At 41.5% G+C, this 15,529-nt stretch overlaps 2 protein-coding genes across 6 annotated transcripts in view; one reads left to right on the forward strand and one right to left on the reverse strand.

The window, feature by feature from the left end:
* Positions 1 to 1,414, forward strand: part of erp44 (endoplasmic reticulum protein 44) — a 317,180-nt gene extending 315,766 nt beyond the window's left edge. For all 3 annotated transcript variants that reach the window (XM_055663198.1, XM_055663208.1, XM_055663216.1), the window contains one exon: positions 770 to 1,414. In XM_055663198.1, the coding sequence (XP_055519173.1) occupies positions 770 to 874 (105 nt within the window). In that variant the 3' untranslated portion in view covers positions 875 to 1,414. The remainder of the gene's footprint in view (positions 1 to 769) is intronic.
* A 54-nt stretch (positions 1,415 to 1,468) lies between these two features.
* The window catches only part of stx17 (syntaxin 17), a 49,966-nt gene continuing 35,905 nt past the window's right edge, over positions 1,469 to 15,529 (reverse strand). For 2 of the 3 annotated variants that reach the window (XM_055663228.1, XM_055663235.1), the window contains 4 exons: positions 12,926 to 13,050; positions 6,445 to 6,495; positions 2,283 to 2,369; positions 1,469 to 1,930 (listed from right to left, as the gene is read on the reverse strand). In XM_055663228.1, coding sequence (XP_055519203.1) covers positions 1,682 to 1,930; positions 2,283 to 2,369; positions 6,445 to 6,495; positions 12,926 to 13,050 — 512 coding nt within the window. In that variant the 3' untranslated portion in view covers positions 1,469 to 1,681. Of the gene's footprint in view, positions 1,931 to 2,282; positions 2,402 to 6,444; positions 6,496 to 12,925; positions 13,051 to 15,529 lie in introns of all 3 variants that reach the window. The other variant, XM_055663244.1, reaches the window with a different exon arrangement.

Here is a 15,529-nt window from a genome sequence, read left to right on the forward strand (position 1 = left end):
TTTATGAGAATTATGCCAATTATGCCAGGGATGATTGGGTTAACATATGATGAGCGTTTGACGGCACTGGGCCTGTACTCACTGGAGTTTGGAAGAATGAGGGGGGGAACTCATTGAATCTATCAAACAGTGAAAGGCCTGGAGTGAATGTGGAGAGGATGTCCAGGAGAGTCCAGGATCAGAGGCCATAGCCTCATAATAAAAGGACATACCTTTAGAAAAGAGATGAGGAGGAATTTATTTTTCGCCAGAGGGTGGTGAATCTGTGGAATTCATTGCCACGGACGGCTGTGGAGGCCAAGTCAATAGATATTTTTAAGCCGGAGATTGGCAGATTCGTGATTAGTAAGGGTGTTAGGGGTAACGGGGAGAAGGCAGGAGAATGGGGATGAGAAGGACAGATAGGTCAGCCATGAGTGATTACAACATGGGCAGGGACTATTCAGCCCATTTAGTTGATGTTTATGCTTATTCCTATATTGATGAACGGTTTTAGCCACGTGTATCTTCTATTCCTTTATTCCTTCATTGAACAACTTAAAAATCAATTAATTACAAAACGTAATTTGTCAAACGCATCTTTTGCAAATCTATCTGTGAAACCTGCCAAGAGACCAATAGGCCCATCATGTAACGATAGCAGGTCATTGATAATGAGGATTTAAATGTCACTAATTTTAGTTATCTGTATTAAGGTGTCAGACTATTCTATGACGTTTATTTCTGCCTCTATTCATATGCACACCCTTGTTTTCATTTTAACACCTAGCCAAGTGAAGAAGTTGCAAGCAGCCCCCCAGAAAGCTCATTCCAGAAATTGGCTCCAAGTGAACACAGATATACCATTCTCAAGAGAGAGAGAGATGAATTGTAAATCTATGAAGGAACTGTACAAGACCAGAAATCAAAGAGACGGCAGAATACGGCAGAAATACTAAGCCTATATTTTCATAAGTCTGTGTGTACAGTTTTTATTTTGGATAAAACTGAAAACAAATGTAAGGCAAATTGTGGGGTTTTGTTTTCCTTTGCTTTCCTGGCTTGTGAATATGTTGATGTACTGTGGTTATTCATTGTAGTAGATTTTAATAAGATCGTTAAATGTACAAATGCCAGAAAACACCAATTGGTTGGAGATCCTAACTTTTTCTAATAAAAGGCCATATTCTGTATTTGTCAGTGTGGAATTGCCAGGAGTAACTTTGCTACATATTTGCAATGCCCCATTAAAAAGGGAGTCATTTTTGGGGTTCTGTTTCCACATTTTGTTGATTACAGTTTTCTTTAAATGAGGAGCAAGTGTTCATGTACAACTTGCGATGTGGGAGTGGCTTGAGGTGTTACTGTTTGTGTCCATTATCGAGAGAATGCGTTGAACTCTAATTTGAGGAAAAAAATAAAATAAGTGGCCTACCATGATGGGTTGAGAGATTTTGTTGAAGCAATCATTAGACAATTTTCATTCCGATTACTTATTAGATAGTAAATATTTTATTAATACACCTAAAAATATTTTTAAAAAATCAACATTTAAACAGTGAACATTTCATAAAGTGTTCGTCGATCGTCGAATAGGCTGATTGCCTGTTGGATAATGAATATTGTTGACAGCTTACGTTTTGTTTACAAAAAAGTATATAATTTGCTCATTTTTTCTGCAAGAGTCAATGTCTTAGTCAACTCAGCTAGATTTTTTTCCAGCTTTAGTGTTCAGCTCGGGGCAGCTGGAAGAAAGTGCCAGTTCTTGATCTATCTTCTGCTGCTGTTTCTTCAGCAACATTCTGCCTCCTGTGAAGCCCAGTATCCCTCCTCCAACTGCAGCTGCAGCCCCTGCCACTTTGAAGCCTGCCAGGAGACCAATAGGCCCTCCAATCACACCACCAATGAGAGCACCTGCCACAGGCAACATTGCAAGTTTATATTTAGCGGCCTGAAAAATCAATGAGAAACAGATTTAACAAAGACAAACTAGATTGTCAGTTACTGTGTGATTTCTTGCTGTCTTAAGAGCAGGTCCCAATCCATCAGTGTAAAGTCTTTCTTTAGTGCAGCTGTTCCATGGATGATTACTATGTACAAGGCAGTGCTAGTTGCTTTCACTGCACAAAACCATCACAATACAGATTGATTTTTTTTTTGACAAGCAGTGTGTCACTTCTCCCTTATTTTCTTAATTGCTATTTCCCTCAACATTAGAAAGCCCAGATCAATCAATTGGGTTAATTTTGTGTATTGCTGGCAGGCACTGTGCCATTGATTACACAGCAGGCAGAGATCCCTACCTTCGCCAGGTTCCTGGTTCCCTCTTCAACATTCTCAGCAGCAGTACTGACATGGTCTTCAATGCTGTCAATCTTCTCCTGTTGGGTCTAGATTCAAAGGAATCACACTGGCACTCCAGCTGGGAAGCAGCAGTCAACCAATACATACAATTATAATTCCTATAGTTTTCTGAATCTTTCATCTCTGGTCAATACATGTACAATTTCTTAACAGTATTGCATGGTAAATAGTTAACACAATTTGCTGAACGTTTAAATATTTATCAACAACTCCATGCATTTTAAAATAATGATTGAGTTATATTATTTAAATCCATACACACTGGATATTTGCTGTTACTCTATAAATTATATTCCCCTCTCTCACATTCCATGAAGTAGAATATCACAGGGGCAAGATAAAACCAACACACAGACGCATGCGGCTTCTTTTATCAGCTGTGCCCTGGTGGAGACGGGGAAATTGAAGTCCAGACCCCCTGCTGCACTTAAAGCTGAAGGGGTCCGGAGGGCTGGTAAAAGCTGTCAACGACTTGAGAAGTAAATTTCAATACTTAAATTGTCACGTATTACAAAATGAGTTCAAAACATATTGCTGGTAAAGAATGTTTTTAGCGTTATAAGTGGTTGCAAAGGGTTGGTCAAACTTGTTACTGTACTCTGTCACAGTTAGACTTCAAGTGTACAAGGAGATACATTTCCACCCAGGGTGGAAAGGGTATTTTCTAAGTTTTTACAAATCCACAGTCATTTATGCAATAACATTATCAGAAAGATGTTCCTATAGGTTTAAAATTTATGTAAAATAACATTTTGGAATATCAATTCAATATTGGTACAGTGATGCAGTGGGTAGAACAGCTGTCTCACAGTTCCAGAGGACCTGGTTTCAATACTGATCCCTGGTAATGGTCTATGTGGTGTTTGCAAGTTCCTCCCCATGGGCTACGTCTGGATGTTCCGGTTTCCTCGCACTACCCAAGACTTGCGGGTTTGTAGGTTAATTGGCTTCTGTAAATTGTCCCTTAAGTGTGTAAGTAATTGGTTAAGAAAGCGGGATAACATAGAACTAGTGTGAGGGGGTGATTGATGGTCAGCTTGGGCTGCAGGGCCTGTTTTCACACTGCATCTCAACTAAACTAAATATCTGCTGCTGTTCTTTAATTTGTTATAGGCAGTTAAAGATGTATAAAAGGAGAAGTTTTCACATGGGTACCTTTTATTTAATCTATGCATGTTTTTTTGGGGATAAGCAGCGAGTTCAAAGGCTGCTGCCACAATGCTCTGGTCACATAATGTGACCAGTCCAGTTTCAGCCATGTTCACTTTGGTGCTGCCACATGACAGCTGTTAACCATTACACTGTAAAATAGTGCTGATGTAAATTATCAAGCGTTAATGCGTCAGATTATGGCTTTTTGATCTACCTCATTGGAGACCCTGAGACTATCTTTGATCGGACGTTACTGGCTTTATCTTGCACTGAACGTTATTCACTTTATTCCCTTTATAATGTATCTGTACACTGTGGATGGCTCGATTGTAATCATGTACTGTCTTTCCGCTGACTGGATAGCACGCAACAAAAGCTTTACGCTGTACCTCGGTACATGTGACAATAAACTAAAGTAAACTTTTGGAGAGAAAGAAATCTTGCACAGGTGAGTTTAGCACTCCATTTGCATGGTAGTGTAGAGTGTGGTATTGTTCCAATTCTTTCCCAAATTCCCTCTGAGATCACAAATGTAAATATAAAACTTTGAAACTGACAGTTGTGCTAGATTTTAGTTTATCAGATTGTCAGTATAACAATCCCAAGGAGCATTTTGAAGCTAATTTGACATTAAGGACAGATGGAGGTAGGCTATTTTTAAGACACATCTTGAAGGAGGAAGCAATGGTAGAGGCTCGCAGGTCCTCAGCAGCTAATTGGCCAGCAGTTGTGGAGCAATTTAAAGTGGGGATACCGAGGAGGCTGGCATCGTTCACACACACACACTAAAAAATGACGGCGGGGCTGCAGATTACAAGATGCTAATGGATTTGAAAGTAAGGATAAGATTAAAGCATTTACATTAATTTACATTACGTTTAATGCAAAATTTGGGGAAAATGAGTCACCCTGAAACAAAATGCCCTTGGTTACCTACTGTTACATATGGTGGGGCAGAAAAAAAGGTATTTTCTAAGTTTTTATATCAAAGCAGAAAGTTAACCACATTTATTAAAAATGTCATTGAATGGTATTTAATTAAATGTTATGATTTTAATGGATGCATATCACCAATTTAATCTTTAAAGTAAGCAAATAAAACCAAATGCCATCTGACTCTGATACAAATCTAAAGACCATACTGGTCTTGACTTGCTTAACTGGAATCACCACTGTTGGACACACAAGGAAAACATTTAGCAAAAGCTAATCTATGCATTTTAGCAGCACCATTCCAGAAAGTGTACAAATATCAATTAATGAGAAACCTCAGGAAGTATCAGATACTTTAAAATTACCTTCATCACGAGTTAAAATCAGAGCAAAATATTTAATGCCCGCTTCTAATCCAAATGTACAACTTTTCAACCTCTTTACTGCTCTGCATTGATGAACTGCTGGATGTCCATGCTTTTGTTTAAATATTATTTTACAAAATAAATGTACCAAAATAAATGTGTTTTGATTCTTCAAAAGTATCTTTACAAAAAATAAATATTTAGGAATTGGAGACTTCAAATGAGACATCTCTGCTTCAAATAATCACAATTTACATAACACCAGTTGCTTATTTAATAAAGCTGTAAATGCAACATTATGAAACATCCAACAGTTCCTACACTTTGGATTGGCAAAATTTCGCAACATATGGGTAATTGAAATAGGTTTAAGCTAAAGTAAATCACTTTAAAGGTTCCAACAACTAGGAAAATTAAGTGGAGGAATTATGTACATGAATAAAAAATTTAGAATGGGCAGAGGGTTTATCAGGGAAATTGAAATTGACGAATTAAGGGAAAACAATGGCGTAACTGCTGCCTCACAGCGCCAGAGACCCGGGTTCATTCCTGACCTCGGGTGCTGACTGTGTGGAGTTCGCACATTCGCCCTGCGACCACATGGTGTTTCCACCCAAAGACGAACGAGTTGGTAGGTGAATGTGCCTCTGTATAATTCCTCTTAATATGTCGGGAGCGGATGAGAAAGTGGTTAACAATGAACATGTGAACGGGTCAGTGTGGGCTCAGTGGGCCGAAGGGCCTGTTTACCTGTTGTATCTCAAAACTAAACTAATAGAAAATGCTAATTCCAATATAAATTTGTTTTAGTGACAAAATAGTTACTGGCACTCCTCGACTTACGTAACTAAACTCATTATGTATGCAATTCTTTACACCCATTGCTCTATTTCTGAGTTATGCGTCTCAGTAGCCTCGGTATCAGTGCCCTACAGCGTAAGCGGCTACTTCCACAAGCCAGTCTGCTGTTCTGTGGTCTCTGTGTCAGACCTCCAACGTGGTCAAAATTTAACAAGTAGGAAATGCAGATGCTGGTTTACACCAAAGATAGATACAAAATGCTGAAGCAAATAAGCGGGTCAGGCAGTATCTCCAGAGACTGGTGACGCCTTGGGTCGGAACCCCTCCCCAGACTCTCAGACTGGGGAAAGATCCCGATCCGAGGCGTTGCATGTCCATCTTCTCCGGAGATGTTGCCTGACCTGTTGAGTTGCTCGAACCGTTTGTGTCGTATTGCGCATGTGGTTTCTGCATTAAATATAAAAATTAAATTTCCGATATGCGTAACACCTGTTATACGCAAGGGTCCATGGGATGTTACCTTTTGTAAATTGGGGAGTGCCTAGAAGAGTGTTTGCAGTTCTACACCTCAAATGTTGTTCATCTCCCGTAAAAAATAAACTCAACAGATGTGTGGTCACATTTAATTTGGTACTGGAGATCTCCATGCTAACATAACTGGTCTAAAATCTAAGTTCTCTCAAACCAAATGTTCAGCTGAAATACATGTCAAAATAGAACATGTGTGTTAATTTATAAAATTAAATACAACTATCTGGGCATAGTATATTGCAGATCCTAAACTTAGTAACCCTAAATAAATTAATATTTCCCTTATTCCATACACCAAATAACTAGGATAAATACTTACATGAAGCTGCTGGGAAAATTCAGTCACCAAGTTACTAAGATCAATTAAGTTCTGCAAAATAATGATGTAAATTAACATTGCAAATCACTCAAACTCCTGAGAAAATTAGTTAAATATGTATGTCAAGGTGTCTTCATTAACCCGAATAATTCTTAACAATGAAAATTAAACTCCCTTTTATGTTATCAGAACACAACATTATAGACTCTTAACAGATTTGAAATGGAAACTAAATATAATGCACACACGGGTAATATTCCAAATCTGTGATATTAAAAATAATTCTTCATTATGTCTTCTTTATATTTGCTCATTTTGTAGGGGTGTGGGTCTCATTGGAAGCTCAACATTTATGCCTGTGTCTGTTGGGCTGCCGATGAGGAAGTCAAGGATCGATAGCAAAGGGTGATCGCCCGAGATCTTAGATGATTGCATTGAATGCCAAGCTGTAATTGATGAACAGTCCAGCCTGGGTTCCTGTTATCCAGATGGTTCAGAGCAGAGTGAAGAGCCATTGAGATGGCATCTGCTGTTACCTATGATTGCAATAGGCAAGTCAAAGTGGATCCTGGACATTTCAGAGGCAGGAGTTGATTTGGGCTTTAACCAACCTCTCGAGCCACTTAATTACAGTGGCCGCAAGTGTTCCTAGATAGTAGTAGTCAAAAACCAAGGAACTAATTGTTGACTTTAGAAAGGGGAGGTTGGGGGACCACTTGCCAGTTTTCATTAGCGGGTCAGCGGTGGAGAGAATTAACAGCTTCAAGTTCCCCTCTTGGATGACTTGTCCTGGGCTCAACACACAGATGTCAAACACAGAAGACGCGCCTGTGGACTTGCAACACGAGGTCTCGCTGTACAATGCTTCAAACATCCCAGCCATTTATTTCCTCAGGAAGAAAGCCTGCCAGTGCCTCTACTTTGAGAAATTTGAAGAGATGGGCATGTCACAAACATTTCCAGATGCATTGTACAAAGTATCCTGATTTGTTGCATCATGGTCTGGTATGGCAATTCCAAGGACAGCATAAAAGGTGGGCTCAGCACAGGCACAGCACTCCACACCACTGAAAGCATCTGCATTATGCACTGCCTCTAGAAGGTGGCATTAATCACCAAAGATCTTTGCCATCTGGGCAATGCCCTTTTCTGACTGCTACAGATTCAGGAACAGCTACTCTCATTCCAACCACCAGATTCTTGAAACAACCTGAACCTACCTTGGCAACCAAAAACTGCAGACCATCTCTTGTTCTACAGAATGCGGTTTGCACTAATGTCTGGCTTTTTGCACTTTTTCTTTTACAGTCTTGCAGAATTATCAATAATTTACTTATAATATGTTTTATTTGTCATCTGAGTCTGTGCCTGAGATGCTGCTGCAAGTAAAGCTTTAATTGTACCTGTACCTCACCGTATTTGTGCAAATGACACGAAACCCACCTTGACTTGAGGCAGGTCACAATGGTCTTCTTGGATACAGGTACTATGGGTGCCCTTTTGAAGCAGGTGGTAAACTCAGACCACAGAAATAAGGAAATATCCTTGAAATGAAAATGTCTTTGAATACTCCAGCTAGTTGATCCGCACAGGTCTTTACTACTCAGCCAGGTTCAGCATCCACGCTGGACACTCTCAAAGATACTCAGATGTCAACCTTGGAGACTGAGATTACAGGGTTGTCAGAGGCTGTAGGAATGTAATTGTTCTGCCTTTTACAGCATGAAGCGCATTGACCTCATCCAGGACAGATGCATTGTTACCACTGATGCTACCAGTTTGACCTTGTAGGAAAGCGATAGCAGGCAAGCTCTGCCACAACTGTCGAGCATCTAATTGTGACTGGAGCCGAGTCAGGAATTGTCTCTTTGTGCTCATGATGGCTTTCTGTAGGTCCTACATGGACTTTTTCTATGGCTCTGGATCACCAATCCTAAATGTCGCAGTTCTATCCCACGCCGACCTACATGCCCCATCTACACCAGTCCCATTTGCTTGTGTTTGGCCCATATCCCTCTAAACCTATTCTATCCAAGGAATAACGTCTTATCCTGCTCAGCTTCTCCCTACTGCACCCTTTCCAGCTTAACATCACTTTTCCTATAACAGAGTGACCAAGACTGAACACGATACTCTAAATGAGCCTCACCAATGTCTTGTATAAGTGTAACATGACGTCCTAACTTCTATACTCAATACACTGCCTGATGGCCAATGTGTTGAGAGCCTTCTTGACCACCCTGACTACCTGTGACACTTACAAGGTACTTGATGCCACTGTTGACAATACCTATTGTTTTCATAATGTAGGTATGTTACAAAACTTACCTTCAGCGGCACTGCAGTTCTCTCACTGGCCGTGTGCGCGACTTTGGCGCCTTTGGCGGGGGGGGGGGGGGGGGGGGGGGGGGGGGGGGGGGGGTGGGGTTAAAATCCAGTTTTCTCCTGACTGTCCGAATTATATTTTCTCCGGGTGCTAGCTAATGCTGAAGAATTGTTCCGAATGCCGTTCTGTGAATTTTTTTTTTAAACTCGGGGATAATTTCAGCGCTGGAGTAAAATAAAAATCCGCTTCTAATGCCGTCAACGGGACTGATTTCACGTATGGGACAGCTAAAGGTAAGCCGTTTATTTTACATATAAACTTGCTTCTTAGGATTACCTTAATCCAAATTTTATGTAGCGAAAAGGTGATTTAGGCCCCATACGAACTGGCAGTGTTTTTTCTGCCGATATGGGGTTTAAAGTCACCGCAACCGCAACGTTCCAATCGATCACGTTCCACAAAATCCCACTCGCAAGGTGATTTAAATGGCCATTAATTACTGGAATTAAACACTAAATTCCTTCCATTTGGCCTATAAATTCATGACAATGAGATTTAAAAATCATGTTATATTGTGAATTCTTGTGTGAATGTTATTTGGACACAGTCTATTTAAAAATGGTAATCTTTTCTTAAGGAATGGATAGATGTTTAGATCTAGTAATTGAATTTTGTAATTAGCTACAATTAGGTAACTAACTAATTATATGCTTTAATTTCAGGTCATCCAAGTAAGAATGTTTCATATTTGGTTCAAAATGCTTCAATCTATAATAACTGAAAATTTATTTCAGTTCTCTTAATTTTTAAGAAAGTTATGGGCTTTTGACTGTCCTCGATCACAGCTTTTATGTTAAGTCAATGGAAAAACAATAGGGAACAAGATGCTTATTTCCGAGTATGAAAATGGCCATAACCTTTTTAATACTGAAGATAAGAAAGTGAATTAGGTGTCAAATTAAACTTCTTTTTATGCTTTATCTGATGGGATAAATTGCAGACTTGATTTTTTAAATCTCAAAATTTTGTAACATTGCCACATAATGACAGAGAGTAGACCGATTACACACACTGGATTTCCTACTTTTGTCAATAAGGCAAACCTGACCAATCCCCTACATTATGTTGGCTGGAGATGCCTTTTGGAGCACAAGTCATCAATACCATAATCAGGCTATCAAATTCAATGTTCTATCCAATGCTCTCAGATGTTACTCGATATCATGTGGGGTAAATTAAATTAGCTGATGACTAGCTTCTGTGATGGTACACTTCTTGCCAATTATCAGCCCATGCCTGAATGGTATCCAGGTCTTGCTGCATGCAAGCCTAGGGTCCATCATATGCTCAGGAGATGCAGATGGAATTGAACATTATGTAGTCATCTAAATAACTCAAGAGTCAAGACTGTTTGTCCCTCCATAATGTTTGGGACAAAGACCCATCATCTATTTATTTGCCTCTGTACTCCACAATTTGATATTTGTATTAGAAACAAATCACATGTTGTTAAAGTGCACATTGTGAGATTTTAATAAAGGCCATTTTTATACATTTTGGTTTCACCATGTAGAAATTACAGCAGTGTTTATACATAGTCCCCCCATTTCAGGGCAGCATAATGTTTGTAACACAGCAATGTCATGTAAATGAAAGTACCTGTAGTCATGTTTAGTATTTTGTTGCATATCCTTTGCATGCAATGACTGCTTGAAGTCTGCGATTCATGGACATCACCAGTTGCTGGGTGTCTTCTCTGGTGATGCTCTGCCAGGCCTGTATTGCAGATATCTTAAGCTTATGCTTGTTTAGGGGACTAGTCCCCTTCAGTTTTCTCTTCAGCATATAAAAGGCATGCTCAATTGGGTTCAGATCGGGTGATTGACTTGGCCATCAAGAATTGACCATTTTTTAGCTTTGAAAAACTCCTTTGGTGCTTTAGCAGTGTGTTTGGGATCATTGTCTTGCTGTAGAGTGAACTGCCGGCCAATGAGATTTGAGGCATTTGTTTGAACTTGAGCAGATAGGATGCGTCTATACACTCCAGAATTCATTATGCTACTATTATCAGTTGTATCATCAATGAAGGTAAGTGAGCCAGTATCTTCAGCAGCCATACAAGCCCAGGCCATAACACCCCCATTTCACAGATGAGGTGGTATGCTTTGGATCTTGGTCAGTTCCTTCTCTCCTCCATACTTTGTTCTTGCCATCACTCTGATATGTTAATCTTCATCTCATCTGTCCACAAGACTTTTTCCAGAACTGTGGTTACTCTTTTAAGTACTTCTTGGCAAACTGTAACGCGGCCATCCTATTATTGCAGCTAACCAGCTGAAGAATTACAAACACCTGTGAAGCCGTGTGTCCCCAAACATTAAGGTGCCCTGAAATGGGGGGACTATGTATAAACACAGCTGTAATTTCTACATGGTGAAACCAAAATGTATAAAAATACCCTTTAATAACATCTGACAACATGTACTTTAACCACATTTGATTTTTTTTCTATTACAAATCTCAAATTGTGGAGTACAGAGGCAAGTCAATAAATGATGGGTCTTTGTCCCAAACATTATGGAGGGCACTGTAGATTGGGCCAACCAAATTTGTAGCAGCGCCGAGGAGGAGACCACAGTCTGTTAGGGTCAACAACCTCACCTCCTCCACTATAACACTGAACACCGGCGTGCCAAAGGGCAGTGTGCTTAGCCCTCTCCTCTACTCCCTCTTCACCCATGACTGCATCCCTAAGAATTGGTCCAACGCCATCATAAAATTTGCCGATGACACCACGGTGGTAGGACTGATCAGTGACAACGACGAGTCAGCCTACAGGGAGGAGGTCCAGCACCTGGCAACCTGGTGTGCCAACAATAACCTCATCCTCAACTCCAAGAAGACGAAGGAAATTATTGTTGACTTCAGGAAGATCAAAGGGGGCAGATATACCCCCATCCATATAAACGGGACTGAGGTGGAGCGCGTCTCCAACTACAAATTCCTCGGGGTACACATCTCGGAGGATCTGTCCTGGTCCCTCAACACCTCCAAACTGATCAAAAAGGCGCAGCAGCGCCTTTACTTCCTGAGGAGGCTCAAGAAAGCTCACCTGTCCCCCCAGATCCTGACCAACTTTTACCGCTGTACCATCGAAAGCATCCTGACCACCTGCTTCACGGTATGGTACAGCAGTTGCACCGCAGCGGACAGGAAGGCACTACAACGGGTGGTGAAAACCGCTCAGTACATCATCGGTGCCCCGCTCCCTGCCATGGATGCCCTCCACCGAAAACGGTGTCTGAGACGGGCCGGGAAGATCATCAAGGACCCCTCCCACCCCAACCATGGACTGTTTGCCCTCCTCCCATCAGGGAGGCGGTACAGGAGCCTCGGGTCTCGTACAAGTAGGATGAGGAACAGCTTCTTCAACAACACTATCACATTGCTGAACTCGGAGTCCTGCCGATAGACTTCTCCAGTCTCTCCGTCCACATTGTTTGCTTATTCTGTATTTTTATTTCTATATTGCACTATTACTACGGACTGACGCTAAACTGCATTTCGTTGTACCCATACTTGTATCTGTGCAATGACAATAAAGTTGAGTTGAATTGAATTGAATTGAATTAAATTGAATATATTAGGCAGACTGGTTATGTACAGTGGATTTCCTCCTCCAAACTGAACAGGGTGAATGTTAACAACATCCGGCAGCTTGTGAGTATAAAATAAATTGGAATTAAAAAAAAAAAGATTCAAGGACAGATATTCCCAGCTGTTATCAGGCAATTGAATCATCCTACCATATCCAGAGAGCAGTGTTGAACTACTATCTACCTCTTTGGTGACCCTCGGACTATCCTTGATCAGACTTTGCTGGCTTTACCTTGCACTACACGTTATTCCCACATCATGTATCTGTACATTGTACATGGTTCAATAGTAATCATGGATTGTCTTTCTACTGACTGGATAGCACGCAACAAAAGCTTTTCACTGTACCTCGGCACACGTGACAATAAACTAAATTATCTAATCTGCGATTGGGATTTGAACTGGTTTATTAGTGAACATCTCTGGATTTAATTTCTGTGCCACCACCATACCAACAATTACTCATTGTTGCCTTACATTTAAGACAGAAGTACTTGCCTCTTCAAGGTTTTCCCATGATTCAGCTGCGTCATGATCTTGGGGAATCTGTGGCAGGGGCAGACTGAGCTGAACTGAATGTTGGGGCAGTGATGTGCCAGAGTCTTGGATACTCGCGAATGTCCCTACAGGAATAAAAGCAGGTCAGCCCGAAATCTACAATATTTAGTCACACAATTAAGTCTTATCCCTCAAAGATCCATAAAGGACTAGAGCAGGGGTGGGGAACCTGCGGCCTTCTAGGCCATTAAGTGCGGCCTTTTGAATGAATCCAAATTTTGTAGAACAAATCCTTTTATTTTTATTAATATGTTTTTGTTCGTCTTTTATTATTTTAATTTTAATCTTAAAATTAACGTATTTAAAATACCAAAGAGTAAAAGAAGATTCAACAAAATAATCCTCCACGACTGAAGGCCACAATTAAAACATTAGTAAGTCACGAGGACTATTTTAACAAAATAATGTACATTTTGACGTGTATATAATTTAAGTTTCTTGGATGCGGCCTTATTAGATTACAGCTAACTTAATGCGGCATTCCAACATGAAAAGGTTCCCCACCCCTGGACTAGAGTAACTCAGCAGATCAGGTAGCCTCTCTGGAGAACTTGATAGATCAGCGATTCTCAACCGGAGCTCCCCGGAACGCTAGGGTTTCCCGAGAGGTCGCTAGGGGTTCCGAGAGAAATAGTGAAAAACTAGACCAGGGGTGTCAAATTACCGGCCCACGGGCCCCATCTGGCCCGTGAAGGGGTCCAATACGGCCTGCGGGATGATTTCCCCAACGCCAGAGTGGGCTGCAGCTGCCCCCGGTGCCAGATCAGGGATGTCCCCGGTGCCTGGTCGTCTGGGCTCCCCCTGAGCCGCTGCTCGTGCATGTGACCCACCTCCAATAGGAGACGAGACCGCCCTCTGGACAGTCAGCTGTGGCCAATGAGGATGGAGGGGGCGGACAATGAGCGGGGTTAGGTTGCGTGGTGCGGAGCGGCCAGGTGCTGGGTTCGAATGCTGCGAGGAAAAAGCAACAACATTGTGGCGGTGCGGGCTGCGCGGTGGATACTTTCTCTCTTTACACTGTGTGGAGCAGCATGGCGGAGGAGAGAGCTCAGCCGACCACAAAGCGTCTCTGTTCTAGGCACTTCCCAGTCTCCCGATCGTCCCAGAAACCTGCACTGACCTGGTGGGCCACAACCCAGAGTCTCTCTTGGATGCCAGCGCTAAAATGGTGGCGGAGAAGTAGACCTAACGAAACAATTTGTTTTGTTAGGTCTACATTTGTGTCTGCTAATGTTCAATTTCAAATGGTTTATTAATGGAAAGGGTGTGGCTCCTAAAACAATCGTAGCCAAAACAGCATCGTTTCTCTCTCTCATCACAACCTTCTTGTAGCCTACAACTGTAAGTTAATACCAATCATAAAAGTAATGCTGGCTAGGCAATCTTCTTCATAAAAAACAACATTCGTAAAGTGAAACACTTTGTAGTTATAGCAGAGACTGAGACACATGAGAGCAGGTTGAAAAAACAAAGGCAACGAAAGCTGTGGGAGCATGTGACCGTGTGTTCACGTGTGCACAACTGATCCACCTATACACAACGCTGGATGTTAAAATGGCGATACCGGCCCGGCAATCCTCCCTCAACTGCACGGGCACGGCTGACGGGTCCCCGTTGTGACGCCAGAGATCGCTGTTGTGACGCGAGTCAAAATGGTGATTTCAAAATGGCGGCAGGCCCACCCACCCCCAACTCGGGGGTTCCCCGAGACATGAAAATTATTTCAAGCGTTCCACAAGGGTAAAACGGTTGAGAAACGCTGTGATAGACAATGTTTCAGATCAGGACCCTTCATCAAACTAGTTATGCTGAGGGGGAGGGGGGGGAGAAGCTGAAGAAAGCTGGAAGAGAGGAAGAGAAGAGCCTGGCAAGTGATAGGTGGATATAGATGGGGGAGGGGGGGGGGGGGTTTAGGCAGACGATTAGACAAAGGCCATGGAAGATAAAAATTGTGAGATATGGATAGAAGAAGTGTGAATTGTGAAACCATGATTACTGCCTGACCCGCTGAGTAATTTTGTGTCTTTGTTTGTAACCAGTCTGCTGTTCCTTGAAACAACATCCTATCCCACTCTGGTTTCCCCGCTACCAATGCCACCAAAAAGTAATGTTGAAATATTATTTTGTCATGATATTTCCTTTTAGAATTGAATGAAAGTAGTTTGATTGCATCTGTAATTATATTTATACTTTGAAAATTATTATTATTATAGGTAGATAGAGCTCATAGGGCTAGCGGAATCAAGTGGTATGGGGAGAAGGCAGGAACAGGGTATTGATTGTGGATGAGCAGCCATGGTACTATCTTGCATTGAATGCATAATCATGCAGTGGTTCTTTACATAGTGAGGATTCCAGTTCTACCGACTCTGATTCCTACTGCCTACCTGATGCCAAACCAGTGTGTTTCAATGTTCTTCAACCCCTTACCAACAGCACCTTCCCTCACTCCTCAGCTACTAAAACAGAATAAACTGCAGCACATGAACCCGTTTTCTTGTTAGTACCCAAAGTTAATATCAAACCTAACATCCAAACCATCCC

This window comes from Leucoraja erinacea, chromosome 2 (genome assembly GCF_028641065.1).
Source record: "Leucoraja erinacea ecotype New England chromosome 2, Leri_hhj_1, whole genome shotgun sequence".
Taxonomy (NCBI): Eukaryota; Metazoa; Chordata; class Chondrichthyes; order Rajiformes; family Rajidae; genus Leucoraja; species Leucoraja erinaceus.